This window comes from Mus caroli, unplaced genomic scaffold, assembly GCF_978045245.1.
Source record: "Mus caroli unplaced genomic scaffold, Mus_caroli_1 scaffold_19, whole genome shotgun sequence".
NCBI lineage: Eukaryota > Metazoa > Chordata > Mammalia > Rodentia > Muridae > Mus > Mus caroli.
In genome coordinates this window covers 7,687,384-7,709,112 of record NW_028227274.1, presented here as the reverse complement: position 1 = coordinate 7,709,112, position 21,729 = coordinate 7,687,384, and the positions used below count along the sequence as shown (strand labels likewise).

At 41.6% G+C, this 21,729-nt stretch overlaps 1 protein-coding gene across 1 annotated transcript in view; it reads left to right on the top strand.

Moving 5' to 3' along the window:
• Abhd3 (abhydrolase domain containing 3, phospholipase) overlaps positions 1-21,729 on the top strand; it is a 62,854-nt gene that overhangs the window by 31,612 nt on the left and 9,513 nt on the right. The window contains exon 5 of the mRNA XM_021150624.3: positions 15,441-15,553. Within this exon, the coding sequence (XP_021006283.1) occupies positions 15,441-15,553 (113 nt within the window). The remainder of the gene's footprint in view (positions 1-15,440; positions 15,554-21,729) is intronic.

Below are 21,729 nucleotides of genomic sequence, written 5' to 3'. Positions count from 1 at the left end.
AACAATCTGTCATTTATAAAGCAATAAAGTACATATTAACGGGGCATAACGTACTTCTCAGAAGCTCAGGCCTCAAGTACACTAAAAAAGTGATGCAGTTGAATGCTAAGTGTAACTGTAGCAAGATCTACTAAGCTACAAAACACAGGGAATGAATAACTAATTTCCTAGAAGAGGTGGGAAATTTAAAAAAAATAATCACATGCTGAGTTGCACATTTAGGGCTGTGACATTGAACCTTCAAGATGTTGTCACAGTATAACAAGAAAGCTGTTACTTGTGGCTAGTTTATGATGGTGGTAATTTTGTATAGTATTTTTGAGTGTTTAAGATGTGTCAGTGATGTCTTTTTTACTTCATAGTTACTTACATGGTTACATAGTTACATTGGGGTACTGGCTGGTTTTTGTGTGTCAACTTGAAAGGAGGAGCATCAGTTGGGGAAGTGCCTCCATGAGATCCAGCTGTGGGGCATTTTCTCAATTAGTGATCAAGGGAGGAGGGACCATTGTGGGTGATGCCTTCCCTGGGCTGGTAATCTTGGGTTCTATAAGAAAGCAAGCTGAGCAAGCCAGGGGAAGCAAGCCAGTAAGTAACATCCCTCCATGGCCTCTGCAGCAGCTCCTGCTTCCTGACCTGCTTCAGTTCCAGTCCTGACATCCTTTGGTGATCAACAGCAATATAGAAAGTGTAAGCTGAATAAACCCTTTCCTCCACAACTTGCTTCTTGGTCATGATGTTTGTTCAGGAAAAGAAACCCTGACTAAGCCGGGCGGTGGTGGCACACGCCTTTAATCCCAGCACTCGGGAGGCAGAGGCAGGTGGATTTCTGAGTTCGGGGCCAGCCAGGTCTACAAAGTGAGTTCCAGGACAGCCAGGGCATAAAGAGAAACCCTGTCTCGAAAAACCAAAAAAAAAAAAAAAAAAAAAAAAAAAAAAAAAAAAACCCTGACTAAGACAATAGGTTACTTCATAGTATTAACCCAATGATTTAGGGACGTGTGGCCATGATCATTTCCATCTTCCAGATGACAGAAGTGAGACATAAGCAAAATAAGACTCAGAGACAGGGGCTCTGACTCTGTATGTATACTGCTTTAGACCATTAGGCTAGTCTTCCCCCTTACTCTTCATAAAGTAGCAGGACTTCCTTTGGAAGCCCAGGAGTCGGGTCTAAAGACCTGTGTGGTAGGTAATCCTAAGAAGCTTAATCGGCTTCGTTGCTATTTGGAAAAAGGAGCACAAGTTGATCATGTTTGTGACTCAGAGCCATGGCAGTGGTAGAAATGTGGAGGGTGGGTTGGATGCCTGGAGGCAGGTTGTAAAGTTGTTACCACAGACTTATGCAGAGTTTAGAGTTTGAAAATACATGTAAGGTGGATAGAGAGAAGAGAATGAAAATGAGGGGTTCATGGGCTGAAAAAAATTACTAGGTTATTTTCTTTATTACCAGAGGGGGGCACATGTGGAGATCAGAAGACTTCTTTCAGGAGTAGTTTCTCTCCCTTCCATAGTGGGTACAGGAGATTGGATGCAAGTTGTCCAAGGCTTGATTAGTGACACTCTGCCCACTCAGCCATCTCATCAGCCCCAGGCAAAAATACTAATTATATGTGGGAAATGAAGAGAAGAGAGCCCCAAACCACATTTTCACTTGAGTGTCTGCCAGATACTGATGTTTGCTGAAACAAGATTTCAGAGACTTTACAAGGTTGTAGGCCAGGCGTGGTGGCTCCCATGAGACCCTGCTACAGCAAAGCACGCTGACTGTAGCTGGGTGTGATGATACACACTTGGAATCATAGCACTCAAAACAAAAATTAAAAAACAAACAAACTGGAAGGTTACTTTGAAAGAACGCAGTAACCTCCGTCTGCAAATCTCCTAGAACAGTTTGAGGACTGATAGTGATGTTATGGATGGAAACTGGTTTTGGTTTTATTTAAAGAATTCACCGACTTCCAAGCCAGAAAATAATAACAAGTAGCTTATTCCTGGGCTTATATAGGGTGGGAGTTAAATCGTGATATATTAGTACCTAGTTCCTCAGCACTGTGTCTATCAAAATGCTTCCCAAAAGCTAGGTTATCAAAGCTGTAGTCTGACAAGGACTATTGTAATAAGTAGCTATGTGATGGAGAGTACGTCAGTTCACCTCTGTTTCTCTATTTGGTAAACAGAGAAAGACAATAATAACAGACACCTGCCACTTCACAGGGATATTTCAAGTTCATATGAAATTATGAATACAAAAAGCTCTTGTAAAATTAAAGCGTTCTCCCACCCAAGGTATAATTGCTACTGTGTAAACTCATTACATCACTAGGGTATTAGAAGTATATATGTAATCATAGTTAACCAGTCTGTGTGTCTTAGTTAGGATTTTGACTACTGTCCTGAAACACCATCACCCTTTGGTTGAAGAGGAAAGGGCTTATTTTGCTTACTCTTCCACTTTGCTGTTCCTCACTGGAGGAAGTCAGGGGAGGAACCTTGAGGCAGGCGCTGATGCAGAGGCAGTGAAGGGGTGCTGCTTACTGACTAAGTCTTCATAGAATAATCAGCCTGCTTGAACCCCGGACCACCAGCACAGCACGGTATCAGCCAGAATGGGCTGGGCCCTCCCTCCCCCACCCCCATCAATCTATAACTATGAAAATGCCCTCAGGCATGCCTACAGCCTGATCTTATGGAGACATTTTCTTAATTGAGGTTCACTCCCTTGGGTCAAGCTGACTTAAAACTCTCCAGCACAATTAACCCCTTGTCAGCTTGACACACAAACACATCAGTGTTAAGCCACCTTTCCTTTCTCATTCATCCCCAAGATTTCACATTGAAAACATAAATAGCTTTAAGAGTCCCACAGACTTTACATATTCAAACACATTAAAAATTAAGTCCCTTTAATAATGCAATCTCTTTAAAAATCCAAAATTTCTTGAGAGTTCAAAATCTCTCTTTTGTGGGTTCCTATTAAAAACATTTTTACCAAAATTAAGTGCATACTTCCTTACTTCAAAAGAGAAGAACCAGGACACAGTCATAATCTGAACAAAGCAAATCCAAAACCAACTGTATAAATAACATCCGGTATATGTATGTGCTCCACTCACAATCTTCTGAGCAACTCCAAAGGCCTGGGGTCATCGCTCCACCCATTGCTGTGTGCACAGCTTGTCTTCTAGGCTCTGACTGGCTCCACTCCACTGCTGCTGCTGTCCTTGGTGGTCATTCCATGGTATTGTCATCTCCAAAATGCTGGGTCCCTTGCAACTGGGCTGCACTTTCACTAATAGCCTCTCCTGGGCTCTCTTCATGGTGCCAAGCCTCAGCTTCTCTGCATGACCCCTTCAATCCTAGACCTTCAACTGCCACTGAGGCTTTATCAATGGCCTCTCGTGGCTTCTCACAGCACTAAGCCTCAACTGCTCTCCATGACCCCTTCATGTCTTCAAAACCAGTGCTGTCAGACCTGACCATGTTTTGGGGAGGATTGAAAATGGAATTTGGAACTTTGTGCAAAAAAAGGCCATTGAGTGGTCAATGCTTGGTGAGTTGTTCTGTGTCTCTTACACTATCGAGTTCAGCTGCCAGTGTGAGGTACGACCTTGGCTGCCTCTGCAGCACAGCTCTGATTTCTCTCAGGGAACAATTCCCAGAAGATTTCACTTTAGTGGTGCTGGTCTCTTCTTAATCATCATTAATTTCCTAACTCCAGCCAACCAGCATCGAGTATCCAAGCAAAGCAAAGGTTTCATTTTAATAGTTCTGGCATTGTGTTAATCACAGTTGATTCTTCAGCCCCAGGTAACCAGAACCACAGAGTCTGAATTCAAAATAACAAATGCCCCAGAGTAGAGACTTTAAGTTTTTCTCTGAATCTTCATTAGCCAGGCCTCCATCTTCTGTACCGCCCTCAGCTCCTATAGAATAACTCAACAAACTCTGAACACTCAATGTTTGGTTGTTTGGTTGGTTGTTTGTTTTGCACAAAGTTCCAAAGTCCTTTCACGGCCCTCCCCAAAACATGGTCATGTCTGTCATGACAAAACTCCACAATATGTTAGTATAACCACTTCTAATAGTTTTGTTTTGTTTTGTTTCGAGACAGGGTTTCTCTGTGTAGCCCTGGTTGTCCTGGAACTCACTTTGTAGACCAGGCTGGCCTCGAACTCAGAAATCCGCCTGCCTCTGTCTCCCGAGTGCTGGGCACTTCTAATATTTTTAAGTAGTTATAAAAGGATATAATTATAACTATTTTTGGAACTCAAGAAAATAGTGGGTTTTTTCCAAAAGTTCCTAATTCTGACTGCAGTTTAGTCGTTCAACATCTTGAGTATTTCTTGAGTAGGATCACAAAACAAGAGGCCTGAATTAATCACTGACTCTGACATCTATAGGCCTTGGTATTCTGTCTGTCACATAGTCATATAGTTTCTGTTCCAGTCTGGAGGAAGTTTTGTGTTTATTTATACTTCTCCTTGTTTCAGAGGGGATTTTAGTGTGGCTGAGGCCAGAGCAAGAAAGACATAGAGAAGGCAGAGAGAGAGAGAGAGAGAGAGAGAGAGAGAGAGAGAGAGAGAGAGAGAGAGAGAGAGAGAGAGAGAGCAAAGAATGAGTCAGCAAAGATCTATCAGGCAAGAACTGTCTCCAACTGAAATTAGCCCAGAGGATTGGCAACTGTGAAGTGGGGTTTAGAGTAAGCAGATTTCATAGGAGAGGGCAAAGTGCAGAAGTAAAGGCTTTGCTGGTAGAGGTCAGAGATACAGTGAGAAGGCACAGGAAGTGCTGTGGCCCGTGCAGAGTTCAGGAGGTAGAAGTTTTCACAATATTGCCTTCCTCTCTTAGTAGTCTTGCAAGGATGAGGGAAAGCCAAAGAACATTGTCTGTGGAAACGAGACCCTGCAACCACCCTGCTGAGACTGCTCACTGTAGGAATCAGACAAACCTGGCCCCAGCTGCTGGAACCTCCTCAGACATTCCTGGGGGGCAGCTGGGAGTCTTTGGAGTAAAGAAGACGTTTTCCTCTGCCTTTGCAGATAGGATTTTAGAGATAGGGATCTAAGAGTTCAAGGTATCCACAAACGCTGTTTTCTTTTTTCTTTTTTTCCCTATGAACCAGGTTCTGAGGTTTTTTGTTTTTGGTTTTTGTTTTTGGTTTTTTGAGACAGAAATCAGACTATTTATTGGTAAGCAGATATAAACATTTTCAACAAACAAACAACGAAACAAAAAACCCTTTGACACAATGTTTAATTCCCCAACATATTTTTTAATTAAAAAAAAAAATCAAGAGCTAAAAGAAGTTTTCTAGAAAGGATTTGGGACATCTTTATGGCCCAAGGGAGAAGAGAAGCTGCACAGAGGCCGGTGTAGCCAGTCCTGGGTGAATTATCAGATGTGTTCCTTCAGGCACTTCCTGGCTCACACCATTCTGCTCAGTCCAGATGCCTCATCAAGTTGCCCTGAAGGCAAGTCTGTGGGAGCATTTTCTTGATTTCTTTTTATTTTTTATTTTTTTATTTTTTACTGAAAGTAGGTTCTTCTCTCATCCCATACATCCCAACCATAGCCTCCCTCCCACCATTTCTTCTACATCCCTACCTCCCCTTCCCTCAGACCTACCCCTACCCCACCTGTCTACTACCCTGTTTTCTATTCAGAAAACAGCAGGTCTCTAAAAATATGACAGCCAGACAGCCAAATAGAACAAAACAAGATACCGCAGACAAGGGGAAAGCCCTCACATGGAGACTAGCCAAGGCAGACACCATCAGAGGAAGAGTTCCAAGAGCAGGCAAAAGAGCCAGAGATACCCACTCTTGTTCTTAGGAGTCCCACAGAAGCACCAAGCTAACAGCCATATTATATACTCAGACCCATGCTGACCCCATGCTTGCCATTTCTTTCTTTCTCTCTCTCTCTCTCTCTCTCTCTCTCTCTCTCTCTCTCTCTCTCTCTCTCTCTCTCTCTCTCTGAGCCCATGCTTAGGTGAGCCTTGCTAGGTGGGACATGTTCTTCTGGTACCCCTATCCCCTCTGCCTCCTACAGTTCCTCCCACCATCTTCTTCAGGGTTCTGTGATCTCTGAGGGGAGGGAACCAGTGGAGACCTCCACTTTAGATTCTTTTTCCATGTAATGTCTGGCTGTGGGTCCCTGCACCCACTTGTGTGCTGCAGAGGAAGCCTCCCTGATGATGGCTGGACACGACCTGATCTAGGAGAATCATTTCATTGATTGTGTTTGCTTGTTTGGTTGTTGTTGTTTTTCAAGACAGGGTTTCTCTGTATAGCCCTGGCTGTCCTGGAACTCACCAGGCTGGCTCATTGATTTTTTTAAGAGAGTCTGTTACTGGCTGGCAATTAAGCCTGAACTCTAAGAAAGATAGCTGAACTTGAGCCCTTCCATGGGTTTTGCTTCAGTTCTTGTGTGAATTTCTGCCCTGGTTTCCCTCAGTGAGGCTGTAATCTGGAAATATAAGCTGAAATAACCCCTTTCTTCCTCAAACAGAAAGAGAAAGAAATACTTAAATGATTAAGGGGATCTTAGAAATAATAATAGCATAGCTCCTGCTTGCTAAATGATCAACATTGGCTGCCGAGCCTGCAAAGATGCTTAGGTGCATCTCTCAGCTAAGGAATCACAGACTTGGGCACAGCAGCAGCCAGATGGCCTTCCATTCCTGTCCCTGCCGTCTCCTCCCACTTCAGCCCTCACTCTGCTTCTGTCCTCAGAAGTCCTTGGCCCTGGCTATATGCCTTTGCATCCTCTGGGACCCTTGAACTCCACCTAACCCCCATGGCAGAGACCCAGATCCTTTGGTGTCTGTGATCTTTTATTTACTTATTTTTAGATTCTTCACTGATTGTCACATGTTCTGCACTCATGCAGTCTAAACCCAGCCATGGAAGAACAGGAGCCTCTTAATCTGCACTGAAAAGATCTGGCTGGCTGAGCTGCTTTGAAGCATGAGCAGTAACTGGTGTGCCTTGTATGTACAGCTATAGGAGCCTTGTATGTACAGCTATAGGAGCCTTGTATGTACAGCTATAGAAGCATGGACTGTTCCCATCTTGACTCATGAATGGAAGGCACACTGGTCACACTGGCCTTGAACCTGATGAAGGCACACTGGTCACACTGGCCTTCAAGCTGATGGGGTTATTTCTTGGGGCTCTGAATTTCATGGCTAGTTTTTTTTTTAAGTTATATACTCTCAGGTAAACTTTGACATTTGGTCATTTTATACATCTATTGGTGGCAAGAAAAACAACTGTATGTTGAAATGCCAATTTTATTCATGGGACATGTTTTTTCTTTTTGAATTCCTTACATGACGAATTCATAGTCCAGCACTAAGATCAGTTTTCTTAAGAACAATATGAACAGTTCAGTAAGAAGGGGACAGAGAAGGGCTATGATTTTAAAAGCAAGTCATACTATAGAGATGGATTGAAGAACACAATTAGTCCCATTATAAAAGTCCTGCCTTGTGGTGGGCAGATCCACATAAGAATTCCAGAATTGCTTTAAATAGAATTATTAAATAATTGCATATAGATCACTTGTCTTAGTCAGGATTTCTATTCCTGGACAAAACATCATGACCAAGAAGAAAGTTGGGGAGGAAAGGTTTTATTCAGCTTACACTTCCACATTGCTGTTCATCACCAAAGAAGTCAGGACTAGAACTCAAGCAGGTCAGGAGGCAGGAGCTGATGTAGAGGCCATGGAGGGATGTTACTTACTGGCTTGCTCAGCTTGCTTTCTTATATAACCCAAGACTACCAGTCCAGAGATGGTATGACCCACAAGGGGCCTTTCCCCCTTGATCACTAATTGAGAAAATGCCTTACAGTTGGATCTCACAGAGGCACTTCCCCAACTGAAGCTCCTTTCTCTGTGATAACTCCAGCCTGTGTCAAGTTGACACACAAAACCAGCCAGTACATCACTGGACCTCCAGTAAGGTGTGCAAAATTAAATATTCTAAGTTCCAAACAAAGTTAAAGTTTAGGTGTCCTGAGTAAGGATTAGAAGTTTAGTAAGTCCCACTCCCAACTCACCACCCTAGCATTCTTCTACACTGTGGCATCAAGCCTTCACAGGACCAAGGACCTCCCCTCCCATCAATGCCAGATAAAGCCCCTTCATCTCCTTCAGTCCTTCCCCTAACTCCTCCATTGAAGTCCCTGTGCTCAGTCCGATGGTTGGCTATGAACATGTGCATCTGTATTGGTCAGGATCTGGCAGAGCCTCTCAGGAGACAGCTATATCAGACTCCTATCAGCAAGCACTTCATGGCATCAACAATAGTGTCTGGGTTTGGTGTCTGCATGTGGGAGGGATCCCCAGGTGGGGTAGTCTCTGGATGGCCTTTCCTTCAGACTCAGTTCTACTCATTCTACCTGTATTTCCTTTAGTCAAGAGCAATTCTGGGTTAAGATTTCGGAGATAGGCCAGGCGTGGTGGTGCATGCCTTTAATCCCAGCACTTGGGAGGCAGAGGCAGGTGGATTTCTGAGTTCCAGGCCAGCCTGGTCTACAAAGTGAGTTCCAGGACAGCCAGGGCTATACAGAGAAACCCTGTCTTGAAAAACAAAAAGCAAAAAACAAAAAAGATTTTGGAGATAGGTGGATGTCCCTATCCCTCAAAGCAGGGAGGGGGTGGGGGGCAAGGCAGGCATGCCTAACCTCTGATATGGTCTCTATGGTCTCAACAGGTTCTCCCTCCCCTTTGTGGGATATTTCAGCTAATGTCATCCCTGTTGGGTCCTATAGGGCTCTTGCTTTCTTGGCATCTGGGACTTTCTGGTTGCTACCCTCAGTTCCCTAGCCCCTATTGCTACACACCTCTGTTCAATTTTCTGACCCACCCCATAGGAGAAACAACAGTATGAACTAACCAGTACCTCCAGAGCTCCCTGGGACTAAACCACCAACCAAAGAAAATACATGGCGGGATTCATGACTCTACCTGCATGTGTAGCAGAGGATAGCCTAGTCAGTCATCAATGGGAGAAGAGGCCCTTGGTCCTGTGAAGGTTCTATGCCCCAGTATAGGGAAATGCCAGGGCCAGGAAGCAGGAGTGGTTGGGTTGGTGAGCATTGGGAGGGGAGAGGGGGAAGAGGATAGGGTGTTTTCAGAGGAGAAACCAGGAAAGGGGATAACATTTGAAATGTAAATAAAATATCCAATAAAATTATTTTGTTTATTAAACATTAAAAATTTTTCCTGACCCACTATAGATCTTCTCCATCGCCTTCCATACCTGATCTGCCCCTCTTTTTCTGCTCCCCCTCCTCTATTCCTCCCAAGTTCCTCCCATTCTCTATTTCCCTTGATTATATTGTTGCCCTTCTAAGTAAGACTGAAGCATCCACTCGTTGGTCTTCCTTCCTCTTGAGCTTCATGTGGTACATGAGTTGTATCATGGGTATTCCATGTTCTTTGCCTAATATCTACTTATCAGTGAGTACATACCATGTGTGTTCTTTTATGACTGGGTTACCTCACTCAGGATGATATTTTCTAGTTCTATCCATTTGCCTAAGAATTTCATGAATTCATTGTTTTTAATAGCTCAGTATTACTCCATTGTGTAAATGTACCACAACTTTTGTATCCATTTCTCTGTTGAGGGACATCTGGGTTCTTTCCAGCTTCTGGCTATTATAAATATGTCTGCTATGAACATAGTGGAGGATGTGTCCTTATTATATGTTGGAGCATCATCTAGGTATATGCCCAGAAGTGGTATAGCTGGGTCCTCAGGTAATACTATGTCCAGTTTTCTGAGGAACTGTCAGACTGATTTCCAGAGTTGTTGTACCAGCTTGCAATCCCACCAGCAGTGGAGGAGTGTTCATTTTTCTCCACATCCTCACCAACATGTGTTGTCACTGAGTTTTTGATATTAGCCATTCTGACTGGTGTGAGGTGGAATCTCAGGGTTGTTTTAGATTTTTCCTTTGATGAAGATGAAGTGCCCTTCCTTATCTTTTTTGATAACTTTTGGTTGAAAGTCAATTTTGTTCAATATTAGAATAGCTACTTCAGCTTGCTTGTTGGAACCATTTGCTTGGAAAATTGTTTTCCAGCTTTTTACTCTGAGGAAGTGTGTCTGTCTTTGTCACTGAGGCGTGTTTCCTGTATGCAGCAAAATGCTGGGTCCTGTTTACATATCCAGTCTGTTAGTCTATGTCGTTTTATTAGGGAACTGAGTCCATTGATGTTTAAAAGATATTAAGGAATAGTTATTGTTGCTTCCTGTTATTTTTATGTTTGTATAGCTATCTTCTTTTTGGTTTGTTGAAATAAGATTACTTTCTTGCTTTTTCTATGGTGTGGTTTCCCTTCTTGTGTTGGAGTTTACCATCTATTATCCTTTGTAAGACTGGATTTGTGGAGAGATATTGTGTAAATTTGGTTTTGTCATGGAATATCTTAGTTTCTCCATCTATGATAATTGAGAGTTTTGCTGGGTATAGTAGCCTAGGCTGGCATTTGTGTTCTCTTAGAGTCTGTATGAGATCTGCCCAGGATCGTCTAGCTTTCATAATCTCTGTTGAGAAGTCTGGTGTAATTCTGATAGGTCTGCCTTTATACGTTACTTGACCTTTATCCCTTACTCCTTTTAATATTCTTTTTTGTTTAGTGCATTTAGTATTTGATTATTATTTTGAGAGAATTGTTATACCAGCTTGCAATCCCACCAGCAATGGAAGAGTGTTCCTCTTTCTCCACATCCTCTCCAGCATCTGATGTCACCTGAGTTGTTGATCTTAGCCATTCTGACTGGTGTGAGGTGGAATCTCAGGGTTGTTTTGATTTGCATTTCCCTGATGACTAAGGATGTTGAACTTTTTTTTTTTTTTTTAGGTGCTTCTCAGCCATTCAGTATTCATCAGTTGAGAATTCTTTGTTTAGCTATGTACCCCATTTTTTAATAGGGTTATTTGTTCCTCTGGAGTCTAACTTCTTGAGTTCTTTGTATATATTGGATATTAGCCCTCTATCGGATATAGGATTGGTGAAGATCTTTTCCAAATCGATTGGTGGCCTTTTTGTCTTATTGACAGTATCCTTTGTCTTAAAGAAGCTTTGCAATTTTATGAGGTCCCATTTGTCAATTCTTGATCTTACATCATAAGCCATTGGTGTTCTATTCAGGAAATTTTCCCCTGTGCCCATATGTTCAAGGCTCTTCCCCACTTTCTCTTCTATAAGTTTCGGTGTATCTTGTTTTATGTGGAGGTCCTTGATCCACTTGGACTTTAGCTTTGTACAAGGAGATAAGAATGTATCAATTTGCCTTCTACATGCTAACTGCCAGTTGAGTCAGCACCATTTGTTGAAAATGCTGTCTTTTTTCCACAAGCTCCCTTGTCAATGATGAAGTGACCATAGGTGTGTGGATTCATTTCTAAATCTTCAATTCTATTCCATTGATCTACCTGCCTGCCACTGTACCAATATCATGCAGTTTTTATCACAGTTGCTCTGTTGTATAGCTTGAGGTCAGGGATGGTGATTCCCCCAGAATTTCTTTTATTGTTGAGAATAGTTTTTGCTATCCTGGAGGCCATTGATTTGTTTGAATTAATTTTATATCCACCAACTTTGCTGAAGTTGTTCCTCAGGTTTAGGTGTTCTCTGATGGAATTTTTGGGGTCACTTTAGTATCCTATCGTATCATCTGCAAATAGTGATAGTTTGACTTCTTCCTTTCCAATTTGTATCCCTTTGATCTCCTTTTGTTGTCTAATTGCTCAAGTACTATATTGAATAGGTAGGGAGAGAGTGGGCAGCCTTGCCTAGTCCCTGATTTTAGTGGGATTGCTTCAAGTTTCTCTCCATTCAGTTTGATGTTGGCTACTGGTTTGCTGTATATTGCTTTTACTATGTTTAGGTATGGGACTTGAATTCCTGATCTTTCCAAGACTTTTATCATGAAAGTGTGTTGGATTTTGTCAAATGCTTTCTCAGCATCTAAAGAGATGATCATATGGGGTTTTTACTTGAGTTTGTTTATATAGTGGATTACATTGATGGATTTCCATATATTGAACCATCCCTGCATCTCTGGGATGAAGCCTACTTGATCATGATAGATGATCATTTTGATATATTCTTGGATTTGGTTGGCAAGAATTTTGTTGAGTATTTTTACATTGATATTCATAAGGGAAATTGGTCTGAAGTTCTCTTTCTTTGTTGGGTCTTTGTTTGGTTTAGGTATTAGAGCAATTGTGGCTTCATAGAACGAATTGGGTAGAGTACCTTCTGTTTCTTTTTTGTGGAATAGTTTGGAGACTATTGGTATTAGGTCTTTTTTGAAAGTTTGATAGAGCTCTGCACTAAACCCCTTCTGGTCCTGGACTTTTATTGGTTGGGAGAATATTAATGACAGTTTCTATTTCTTTAGAGGATATGCACTGTTTAGATAATTAATCTGATCCTGATTTAACTTTGGTACCTGGTATCTGTCTAGGAAGTTGTCCATTTCATCCAGGTTTTCCAATTTTGTTGAGTAGCAGCTTTTGTAGTAGGATCTGATGATTTGTTTGGATTTTCTCAGTTTCTATTGTTATGTCTCTCTTTTCACTTCTGATTTTGTTAGGATACTGTCTTTGTACACTCTAGTTAATCTGGCTAAGGGTTTCTCTATTTTGTTGATTTTTTCTCAAAGAACCAGCTCCTAGTTTGGTTGATTCTTTGAATAGTTCTTTTTGTTTCCACTTGGTTGATTTCAACCCTGAGTTTGATTATTTCCTGCGATCTACTCCTCTTGGGTGATTTTGTTTGTTTTTTGTTCCAGAGCTTTCAGGTATTCTGTCAGGCTGCTAGTGTATGCTCTCTCCAGTTTGTTTTTGGAGGCACTCAGAGCTATGAGTTTTCCTCTTAGGACTGCTCTCATTGTGTCCCATAAATTTAGGTATGCTGTGGTTTCATTTCCATTAAATTCTAAAAAGTTTTTTATTTCTTTCTTTATTTCTTCCTTGACCAAGTCATCATTAAGTAAAGTGTTGTTCGGTTTCCACATGTATATGGGCTTCCTGTTATTTATGTTGTTATTGAAGATCAGCCTTAGTCTGTGGTGATCTGATAGGGTGCATGGTATTATTTCAGTCTTCTTCTATCTGTTGAGGTCTGTTTTGTGGTCAATTTTGGAGAAGTTACCATGAGGTGCTGAGAAGACATTATAGTCTTATATTTTAGGATAAAATGTTCTATAGATATCTGTTAAATTCATTTTATCATAACTTCTGTTAGCTTCAATATGTGTCTGTTCAGCTTCTGTTTCCATGATCTGTCCACTGATGAGAGTGGGTTGTTGAAGTCTCCCACTATTATTGTGTGCAGTGCAATGTGTGCTTTGAACTTTGCTATAGTTTTTTAATGAATGTGGATGCCCCTGCATTTGGATCATAGATGTTCAGAATTGAGAATTCATCTTAGTAAATTTTACCTTTGATGAGTATGAAGTATCCCTCCTTATCTTTTTTGATAACTTTAGGTTGAAAGTGGATTTTATTCGATATTAGAATGGATATTTCAGCTTATTTCTTGGGACCATTTGCTTGGAAAATTGTTTTCCAGCCTTTTACCCTGAGGTAGTGTCTTTCTTTGTCCCTGAGGTGGGTTTCCTGTATGCAGCAAAATGTTGAGTCCTGTTTATGTAATGAGTCTGTTAATCTATGTCTTTTTATTGAGGAATTGAGTCCATTGATATTAAGTGATATTAAGGAAAAGTCATTGTTGCTTCCTGTTATTTTTGTTGTTAGAGTTGGAATTCTGTTCATGTGGCTATCTTCTTTTAGATTTGTTGAAAGATTACTTTCTTGCTTTTTCTAGGGCGTAGTTTCCCTCCTTGTATTGCAATTTTCCCTTTATTATCTTTTGAAGACCTGGATTTGTGTAAAGATACTGTGTAAATTTGGTTTTGTCACCTTGGTTTCTCCATCTATGGTAATTGAGAGTTTTGCTGGGTATAGTAGCCTGGGCTGGCATTTGTGTTCTCTTAGCATCTGTGTATCATCTGTCCAGGATCTTCTGGCTTTCATAGTGTCTGGGGAGAAGTCAGGCGTAATTCTGATAGGTCTGCCTTTACACATTACTTGACCTTTATCTCTTATTGCTTTTAATATTATTTCTTTGTCTTGTGCATTTGGTGTTTTGATTATTATGTGGTGGGAGGAATTTCTTTTCTGGTCCAGTCTGTTTGGAGTTCTGTAGGCTTCTTGTATGTTCATGGGCATCTTTTTCCTAAAGTCAGGGTAGTTTTCTTCTATAATTTTGTTGAAGATGTTTACTGGCCCTTTAAGTTGGGAATCTTCACTCTTTTCTATGCCTATTATCCTTAGGTTTGTTTTTTTTCATTGAGTCCTGGATTTCCTTGATGTTTTGGTTTAGAATCTTTTTGCATTTTGCATTTTCTTTGATTGTTGTGTCAATGTTTTCTACAGTATCTTCTGCACCTGAGATTCTCTCTTCTATCTCTTGTATTCTGTTGGTGATGCTTGCATCTATGACTCATGACTTCTTTCCTAGGTTTTCTATCTCCAGAGTTGTCTCCCTTTGTGATTTCTTTATTGTTTCTACCTCCATTTTTAGATCCTGGATGGTTTTGTTCAATTCTTTCACCTGTTTGGATATGTTTTCCTATAATTGTTTAAGGGGCTTTTGTCTTTCTGCTTTTTGTTCTCTTGTATTTCTTTAAGGGAGTTATTTATATCCTTCTTAAAGTCCTCCATCATCATCATGAGTAGTGACTTTAGATCCATATCTTGCTTTTTTAGTATGATGATGTATCCAGGACTTGCTATGTTGGGAGAGTTGGGTTCTGATGATGCCAAGTAACCTTGGTTTCTGTTGCTTCTGTTCTTATGCTTGCCTCCCACCACCTGATTATCTCAAGTGTTCCCTGCACTCAATATATCTGATTGGAGCCTGTCCTTTCCGTAATCCCGGTTGAGTCAGAACTCCTCAGAGTCCAGCTTTCTTTCTGATCCTGTGATTCTGGGATCCTGTGATGCTGAGATTCTGGTGTGTCAGCGTCCTTGGCAGTCAAGCTTACACTGAGGCCTTGAGATCCTGGTGTGACCAAGCTCCTGGGATCCTGGGATCCTGGGACCCTGGGTGTGTTAGAGCACCTGGAAGTGGTACCTCCTCTGGGGGCCATGGGGCTGTCCACTTAGTTCAAAACCAAGGTAGACCAGCACAGACTGGAAGGAACCTGACCCACTGGTTGGACAGGGTTCCTGTTTTTAAGTGGCAGATGTGTGTATTAGAAGACATTAACATACTCTTTATAATATGTAAAAATAAAGGTTTTTGTATTTTTGTGATTTTTTTGCTTGTTTTTAAAATTAAGCTTTTCTATTCTGTACAAATCATTTCACTTATATTTTAACAATAATGCCTTTCTTGTCCAGACACCACGGACTTACTGCTGTGCGAACACTGAAGACTTGGAGGCCGTCATCCACCACGTGCACAGCCTGTACCCTGGGGCCCCTTTTCTGGCAGCAGGCGTATCAATGGGAGGGTAAGGTTTTGTTTTTTGTTTTTTGTTTTTTTTTCTTTTTCTAAAATGCCTGAAAGGGGAGCAGTCCTAAGAACTGCCTGCAAGGACTGTAAGCCAGCTCACGACTTAACTATGTATGCTGAGTTCTCACATGCAGCTGAAAGAAGGCAGGAAGGAATCAGGCCAGACAAATTTTAGAATTTTCCTGGGTTCTGTGATGCAAAGGGCACAGCGAGCCCTTCTTGGGGAGCAATCAAATAAACTTGTTACTCTCCATTTCAGGTGCTATGTTTAGCTAAAATTGTTTATGCACTTGCCTTACATTGGGGATTATTTGTAACTTTTTGAAGATTTGTTTTTATTTATGTGTATGTATGTGTGCCTGTGTATGTGTATGTGTATGCCACACCAGGGTGGATAGTGTCTGAGAAGGCCAGAAAGGAGGCACTATATCCCCTGGAGCTAGAGTGACAGGCACGGCAGTTGTGATATGGGAACCAGATTCAGGCCCTAGGGGAAGCAGCAGGAGCTTCCTGGCGGAAGTCTCAAGTGCCCTTTGAGGACTATGAACTACCAATTGCCACACTTACATTTGAACAATGTCTGACATTAATAACTGTTTAACTGCACTGTGCGCATGTGTGTGTGTGTGTGTGTGTTAGGGAGAATGAGCTGAAGGAAATTTTAAGCTATTATCTAATATTTTCTTGTCCTCTAGACCTCTCTTCATCATTGTCCAAGCTTATCTTTTAATTTAATTCATTCATTCATTAATTTTTTTATGCTGTTGGGGATTGAATCAGTGCATGTTAGGCAAACACTTCACTGCTGAGCCACACACTTCTACCCCAAACTATTGTATTTCATTTTTTTAAAGTTTTATCTAATGAAAAATTCTCTTTTGCAAATCTTTGTTTATCCTATCAGCAGAATAAATCATTAAAAAATAGACTTAATACAGATTGGGAAAGGATCTTTACCAATCCTAAATCAGATAGGGGACTAATATCCAATATATATATATATATATAAATAACTCAAGAAGCTGGACTCCAGAAAATCAAATAACCCTATTAAAAAATGGGGTATAGAGCTAAACAAAGAATTCTCAACTGAAGAATACCGAATGGCTGAGAAGCACCTGAAAAAATGTTCAACATCCTTAATCATCAGGGGAAATGCAAATCAAAACAACCCTGGCATTCCACCTCACACTAGTCAGAATGGCTAAGATCAAAAACTCAGGTGACAGCAGATGCTGGTGAGGATGTGGAGAAAGAGGAACACTCCTCTATTGTTGGTGGGATTTCAAGCTTGTTCAACCACTCTGGAAATCAGTTTGGCGGTTCCTCAGAAAATTGGACATAGTACTACCGGAAGACCCAGCAATTCCTCTCCTGGGCATATACCCAGAAGATGTTCCAACTTGTAATAAGGACACATGCTCTACTATGTTCATAGCAGCCTTAATTATAATAGCCAGAAGCTGGAAAGAACCCAGATGTCCTTCAACAGAGGAATGGATTCAGAAAATGTGGTACATTTACATAATGGAGTACTACTCAGGAATTAAAAACAATGAATTCATGAAATTCTTAGGCAAATGAATATATCTGGAGGATATTATCATGAGTGAGGTAACCAAATCACAAAAGAAAACACATGATATGCACTCACTGATAAGCAGTTATTAGCCCAGAAACTTAGAATATTCCAGCATACAATTAGGAAGACCAAAGTGTAGATACTTCACTCCTTCTTAGAATCAGGAAGAAAATACCCATGGAAGGAGTGACAGAGACAAAATTCAGAGCTGAGACAGAAGGAAGGACCATCCAGAGGCTGCCCCACCTGGGGATCCATCCCATATACAACCACCAAACACTATTGCATATGCCAGAAAGATTTTGCTGACAGGACCCTGATATAGCTCTCTCTTGTGAGGCTATGCCAGTGCCTGGAAAATACAGAAGTTGATGCTCACAGTCACCTATTGGCTAGAACACAGGGCCCCTAATGAAGGAGCTAGAGAAAGTACCCAAGGAGCTAAAGGGGTCTGCAACCCTACAGGAGGATCAACAATATGAACTAACCAGTACCCCCCAGAGCTGTGTCTCTAGTTGCATATGTAGGAGAGGATGGCCTAGTCGGCCATCAATGGAGAGGAGAGGCCCTTGGTCTTGGGAAGATCATATGCCCCAGTACAGGGGAATGCCAGGACTAGGAAGTAGGAGTGGGTGGGTTTGGGAGCAGGGCGGGGGGGGGGGGGGGCGGAGGGTATAGGGCGCTTTGGGGATAGCATTTGAAATGTAAATGAAGAAAATATCTAATAAAAAAATCAAAAAATAAAATAAAATAATAGACTTAATATATGTTAATTATATGCTTAATGAATATACATTCCCCTCCCACCAAACCCTGTAAGATTAATGCTACTTATCTATTTTTCATTAGAATGTGTTATTTTCTATACTACTGGTGCTCAGGCACACTAAATATCCATTTGTCTTTATTTCAAAAGCCGATTTGGGGGGTTTGATAGGTGTCTAAACAATTAAGAACACTTGCTGCTGTTATAGAGATTTAGTTCTCAGCACCCAGATGGCAAGTCACAACTATTTATAACTCTGGTTCAAGGGGTTCTAGTGGCCTGTATGTAGATGGTACACAGACAAACATGCAGACAAACACATACATAAAAGTGATTCACCCTTATTCTTTTTTTAGCCGTTTTTAAAGCCAACATTTAAAACAGAAATTTTTTTCTTAACTTTCTATTCTGGATGTAACTGCAATCTCAGTGTTCAGAACATCTTATAAGCATGTGTGCTGGCAATAGAAGTCCCCCATGAACTACATGCAGACTCAGTGATAGGCCCTAGCCAGAGCTTTTTAGGTTCTGATAAAGAGTCTATCTCTTGCATTAGCATGGAAGGTCTGACTTGACCTAGTAAAGGAAGAACTCGGAACAGTGTGGAAACAAGCAGAATCTTCAAGTCGGGCTTCATGGACACAATGTAGCAACTCTTTCCTTTAGCTCACACCATGAGCCTGAAAAGATGAAGTGGGGCTGGACTCCTTCCCTTAATTATATAAATTCATGACTTTTTTTTCAAGGCTCGCTCTTACATAAAGAGGCCCCAATTGTCTATTCAGAAGCCCTTGGAAAAGGCCTATTCATCCAGCCTCGAAACCTCAGGCAGGGTCTGACCATTAGGTTAGCTTTTCCAGCCAGCTGAATATTAATGTCTTGTAAATTATTGGAAGGAATCACCCCTTCCAGTTGCCTAGCACTGTGACACATTCCCAAGTAGGTGCACTTTCTTTTTCTTTTAGAGATGCAACCAACAAAAGCATGGTTGAGCAAGAGTTTTATGCCCGGTGAGCCGTGGACTGGGGTTACCCAGTGCCTTGATGCCTGGAGCCAAGTGTGGGCTTTGAGCCTGAACTGAGTTAAGTCAAGAAACTCAGCTGTTCTAGAACCAGATTCTGTTCTCCCAGTGAGTTGGTAAATACTTTTTAAATAAAAAGAAAATTCCAAACACATAAAATGAAAACTAAAGAGTATCCCTACATACAGTCATTACCCCAGCTTCAGGAATTATCAGCTGGTGGGGTAGCATGTTTCACCTGCATCACCCACTTCTCCAGTTCATTCCATATTACCTAAAGCTCAGTCATCATTTTATTATTATTTCAGATGAGTCAAACATGTGCTTAGAATGTGGGAGGACCTGGGCTCAGTTCCAGGTACCTCAAAATAATAAATCAGTCAGTTGAATCTCGTCTGGGCTTTCTTTGATCACAGATCTACAATAAGTGTAGCATCTGTTCTTCTCACCTCCATGTCTGATGAAGCCTCTGTCCCTGGACAGTAGATTAAGTGGATTCTAGAACAGACAGATGGGATTGGATCTTGCTTTGCCTACACAGTGCATCAGCCTCGGATCACAGTACCGCTTGGAGTGGAGATCACAGAAGGAAGTCTGTCAATGTTTCAGTTGGTAGCTCTAAGTGCAAGCGTTGTCTCTTTCTGTAAAGTTATAACATGTTAACACACCAGAACAAGTGACAGTCCTTTCTGAGCATCACTAACTATCCAGAGCTTGCATTTACTTCCTGAGGATAGAGTGCCTGCACTACCCCTGGTGTATGTTATTTAGTTTTATAGTTTGATATACAGTTGCCAAATAGAATCCATCCTTTGTGTTTAAACATTTAGTCCATGAGTCCTTTCTCTGTCTAGCTGTTTCCCCAGCGTGTGCCCCTCCGGTTGGCGAGAGGATGGGGTCCTTCTCTCAGGGTAAAATAACAACCTTTTGGAGGCAGCACTTTGACATTTGTTCATCCCTAAGTAATAGCTAGGAATTGCCTCTAAAGAGGTGGTTGTGCCTATTCCAGGGTCTTTCTACTTCCTTTCCACATGTTTTGACTTGTGTGTTTTACCAGCCTCTGACAATTGTCTGACTCCAGCCGAAGTGTAAAGTTACCACATGAGAGAGGACACTATGGTGAACTCTTCCCAGGACAGAAAGCATCCTTCAAAGGGCTCAGTGACCATAGCACTGTATGCAAGTCATATGGTCATTCTGAAGGGTCATTTTCAAGTCATGCGTGATGGAGCACATCTGTAATTCTAGCATTCCTGGAGGCCGAGGGAGGGGGGTTACAAGTTTCAAGTCGGCTTGAGCTAAAAAGAGTAAACTGTCTTAAGACAGCAGTCATTATCAGGGCTTACAAGACAGCTCAGGAGGTGGGGTTCTTGCTACCTGCATGATGGCCCAAGTTTTATCCTGGGTTCTACATAGTAGAAAGAACTGACTCCCTCAAATTGTTCTCTGACCTCCACAAACTTGCTATAGACCATACATGCATGTATATACACATACACATACAAAAAATAAATTTAAATTTTTTTCAAAAAATTTTTTTTCAATTATTTTCAAAAGCTAGATGTCTCCTTTTCATAAAAATTCCCTACCTTTATAAGTGATTTGAATTGTAAAAGATAATGCTAGAGTATTTTAGCTATTTCAAAACCTAGCCTGTTAAAGAAACTATGTACAGAAGCTATAATGAGTGGAGGGTTGTGGCGTCATCCTTCATACTTAGGACTGTTGAGCTCTAACTCAGTTCTCATCCCCCTTACTCAAATAGAACTTGGCTAGAATAGAGAAAATTAAATAAGCGGAGCACAGGAACATAGGAAAGCATGTGACTGGGCATAATAATAAACGGAGCACAGGAACATAGGAATCCATGTGACTGGGCATAATAAGGAAGAGAAAACCAGTGACTCTAAGGCTGGTGCTCTGCCACAGCTTGGAAAGTCTAACTGAACGGAGAGTACCTCAGAGTCTCGCTGAGGACGGTGACCTCACAGACCAGTGACCTCCGGAGCTCAGTGCATGACATCATGGGTGACAATGGTGACCACACAGACCAGTGACCTCAGGAGCTCAGTGCATGACATCATGGGTGACAATGGGTACCTCACAGACCAGTGACCTCTGGAGCTCAGTGCGTGACATCATGGGTGAAGACAGTGACCACACAGACCAGTGACCTCCGGAGCTCAGTGCATTAGATCCAGACACAAGAAGTTTGCTAAAGTCTCTATGTGATCCCAGCGTGCAGCCACATTAGAGAACTCCTTGGGGTGGATCTCTTCATGTTCTTATGATTTAACTTACTTCACCATAAGAAGAAGCATGCAGGAATAAATGTAGTCTGCCTCACAGTTTAGCCAAGTGCAGTGTCAGTAAGCATGTAGGTCAGGCATGGGGTGCACATGTATCCTCCCAGGCAGAGGTGGGAGGAAAAAAAGTACTTTAAAATAGAAATTTGAATATGGGCAGGTGGCATGTCTCTGGGTAAAGCTGCCTGCCACCAAGTCTAATGGCCTGAGTTCAAGCCCCTAGAACCACATGGTGGAAGGTGACCGACTCTAGCAAGCTGTCCTCTGACCCCCATTCACACATGATGGCATGTACATATTCTAAGAATATGAACATGAGAAAAACCAAAGGTAATCTTTCTAATGTGCAGGACTTAAAACAGTAGTCATGGGTGATGGTACACGGCCCCAGACTGGGCAGAGGGTCAAGTATTCACTCTATAGTTATCCTATAGAGTGTTCAGAGTCATTCTGGGCTGCCTGCATTGCTTACTTACTGGCTCCTGCCGCGTTCTCATGG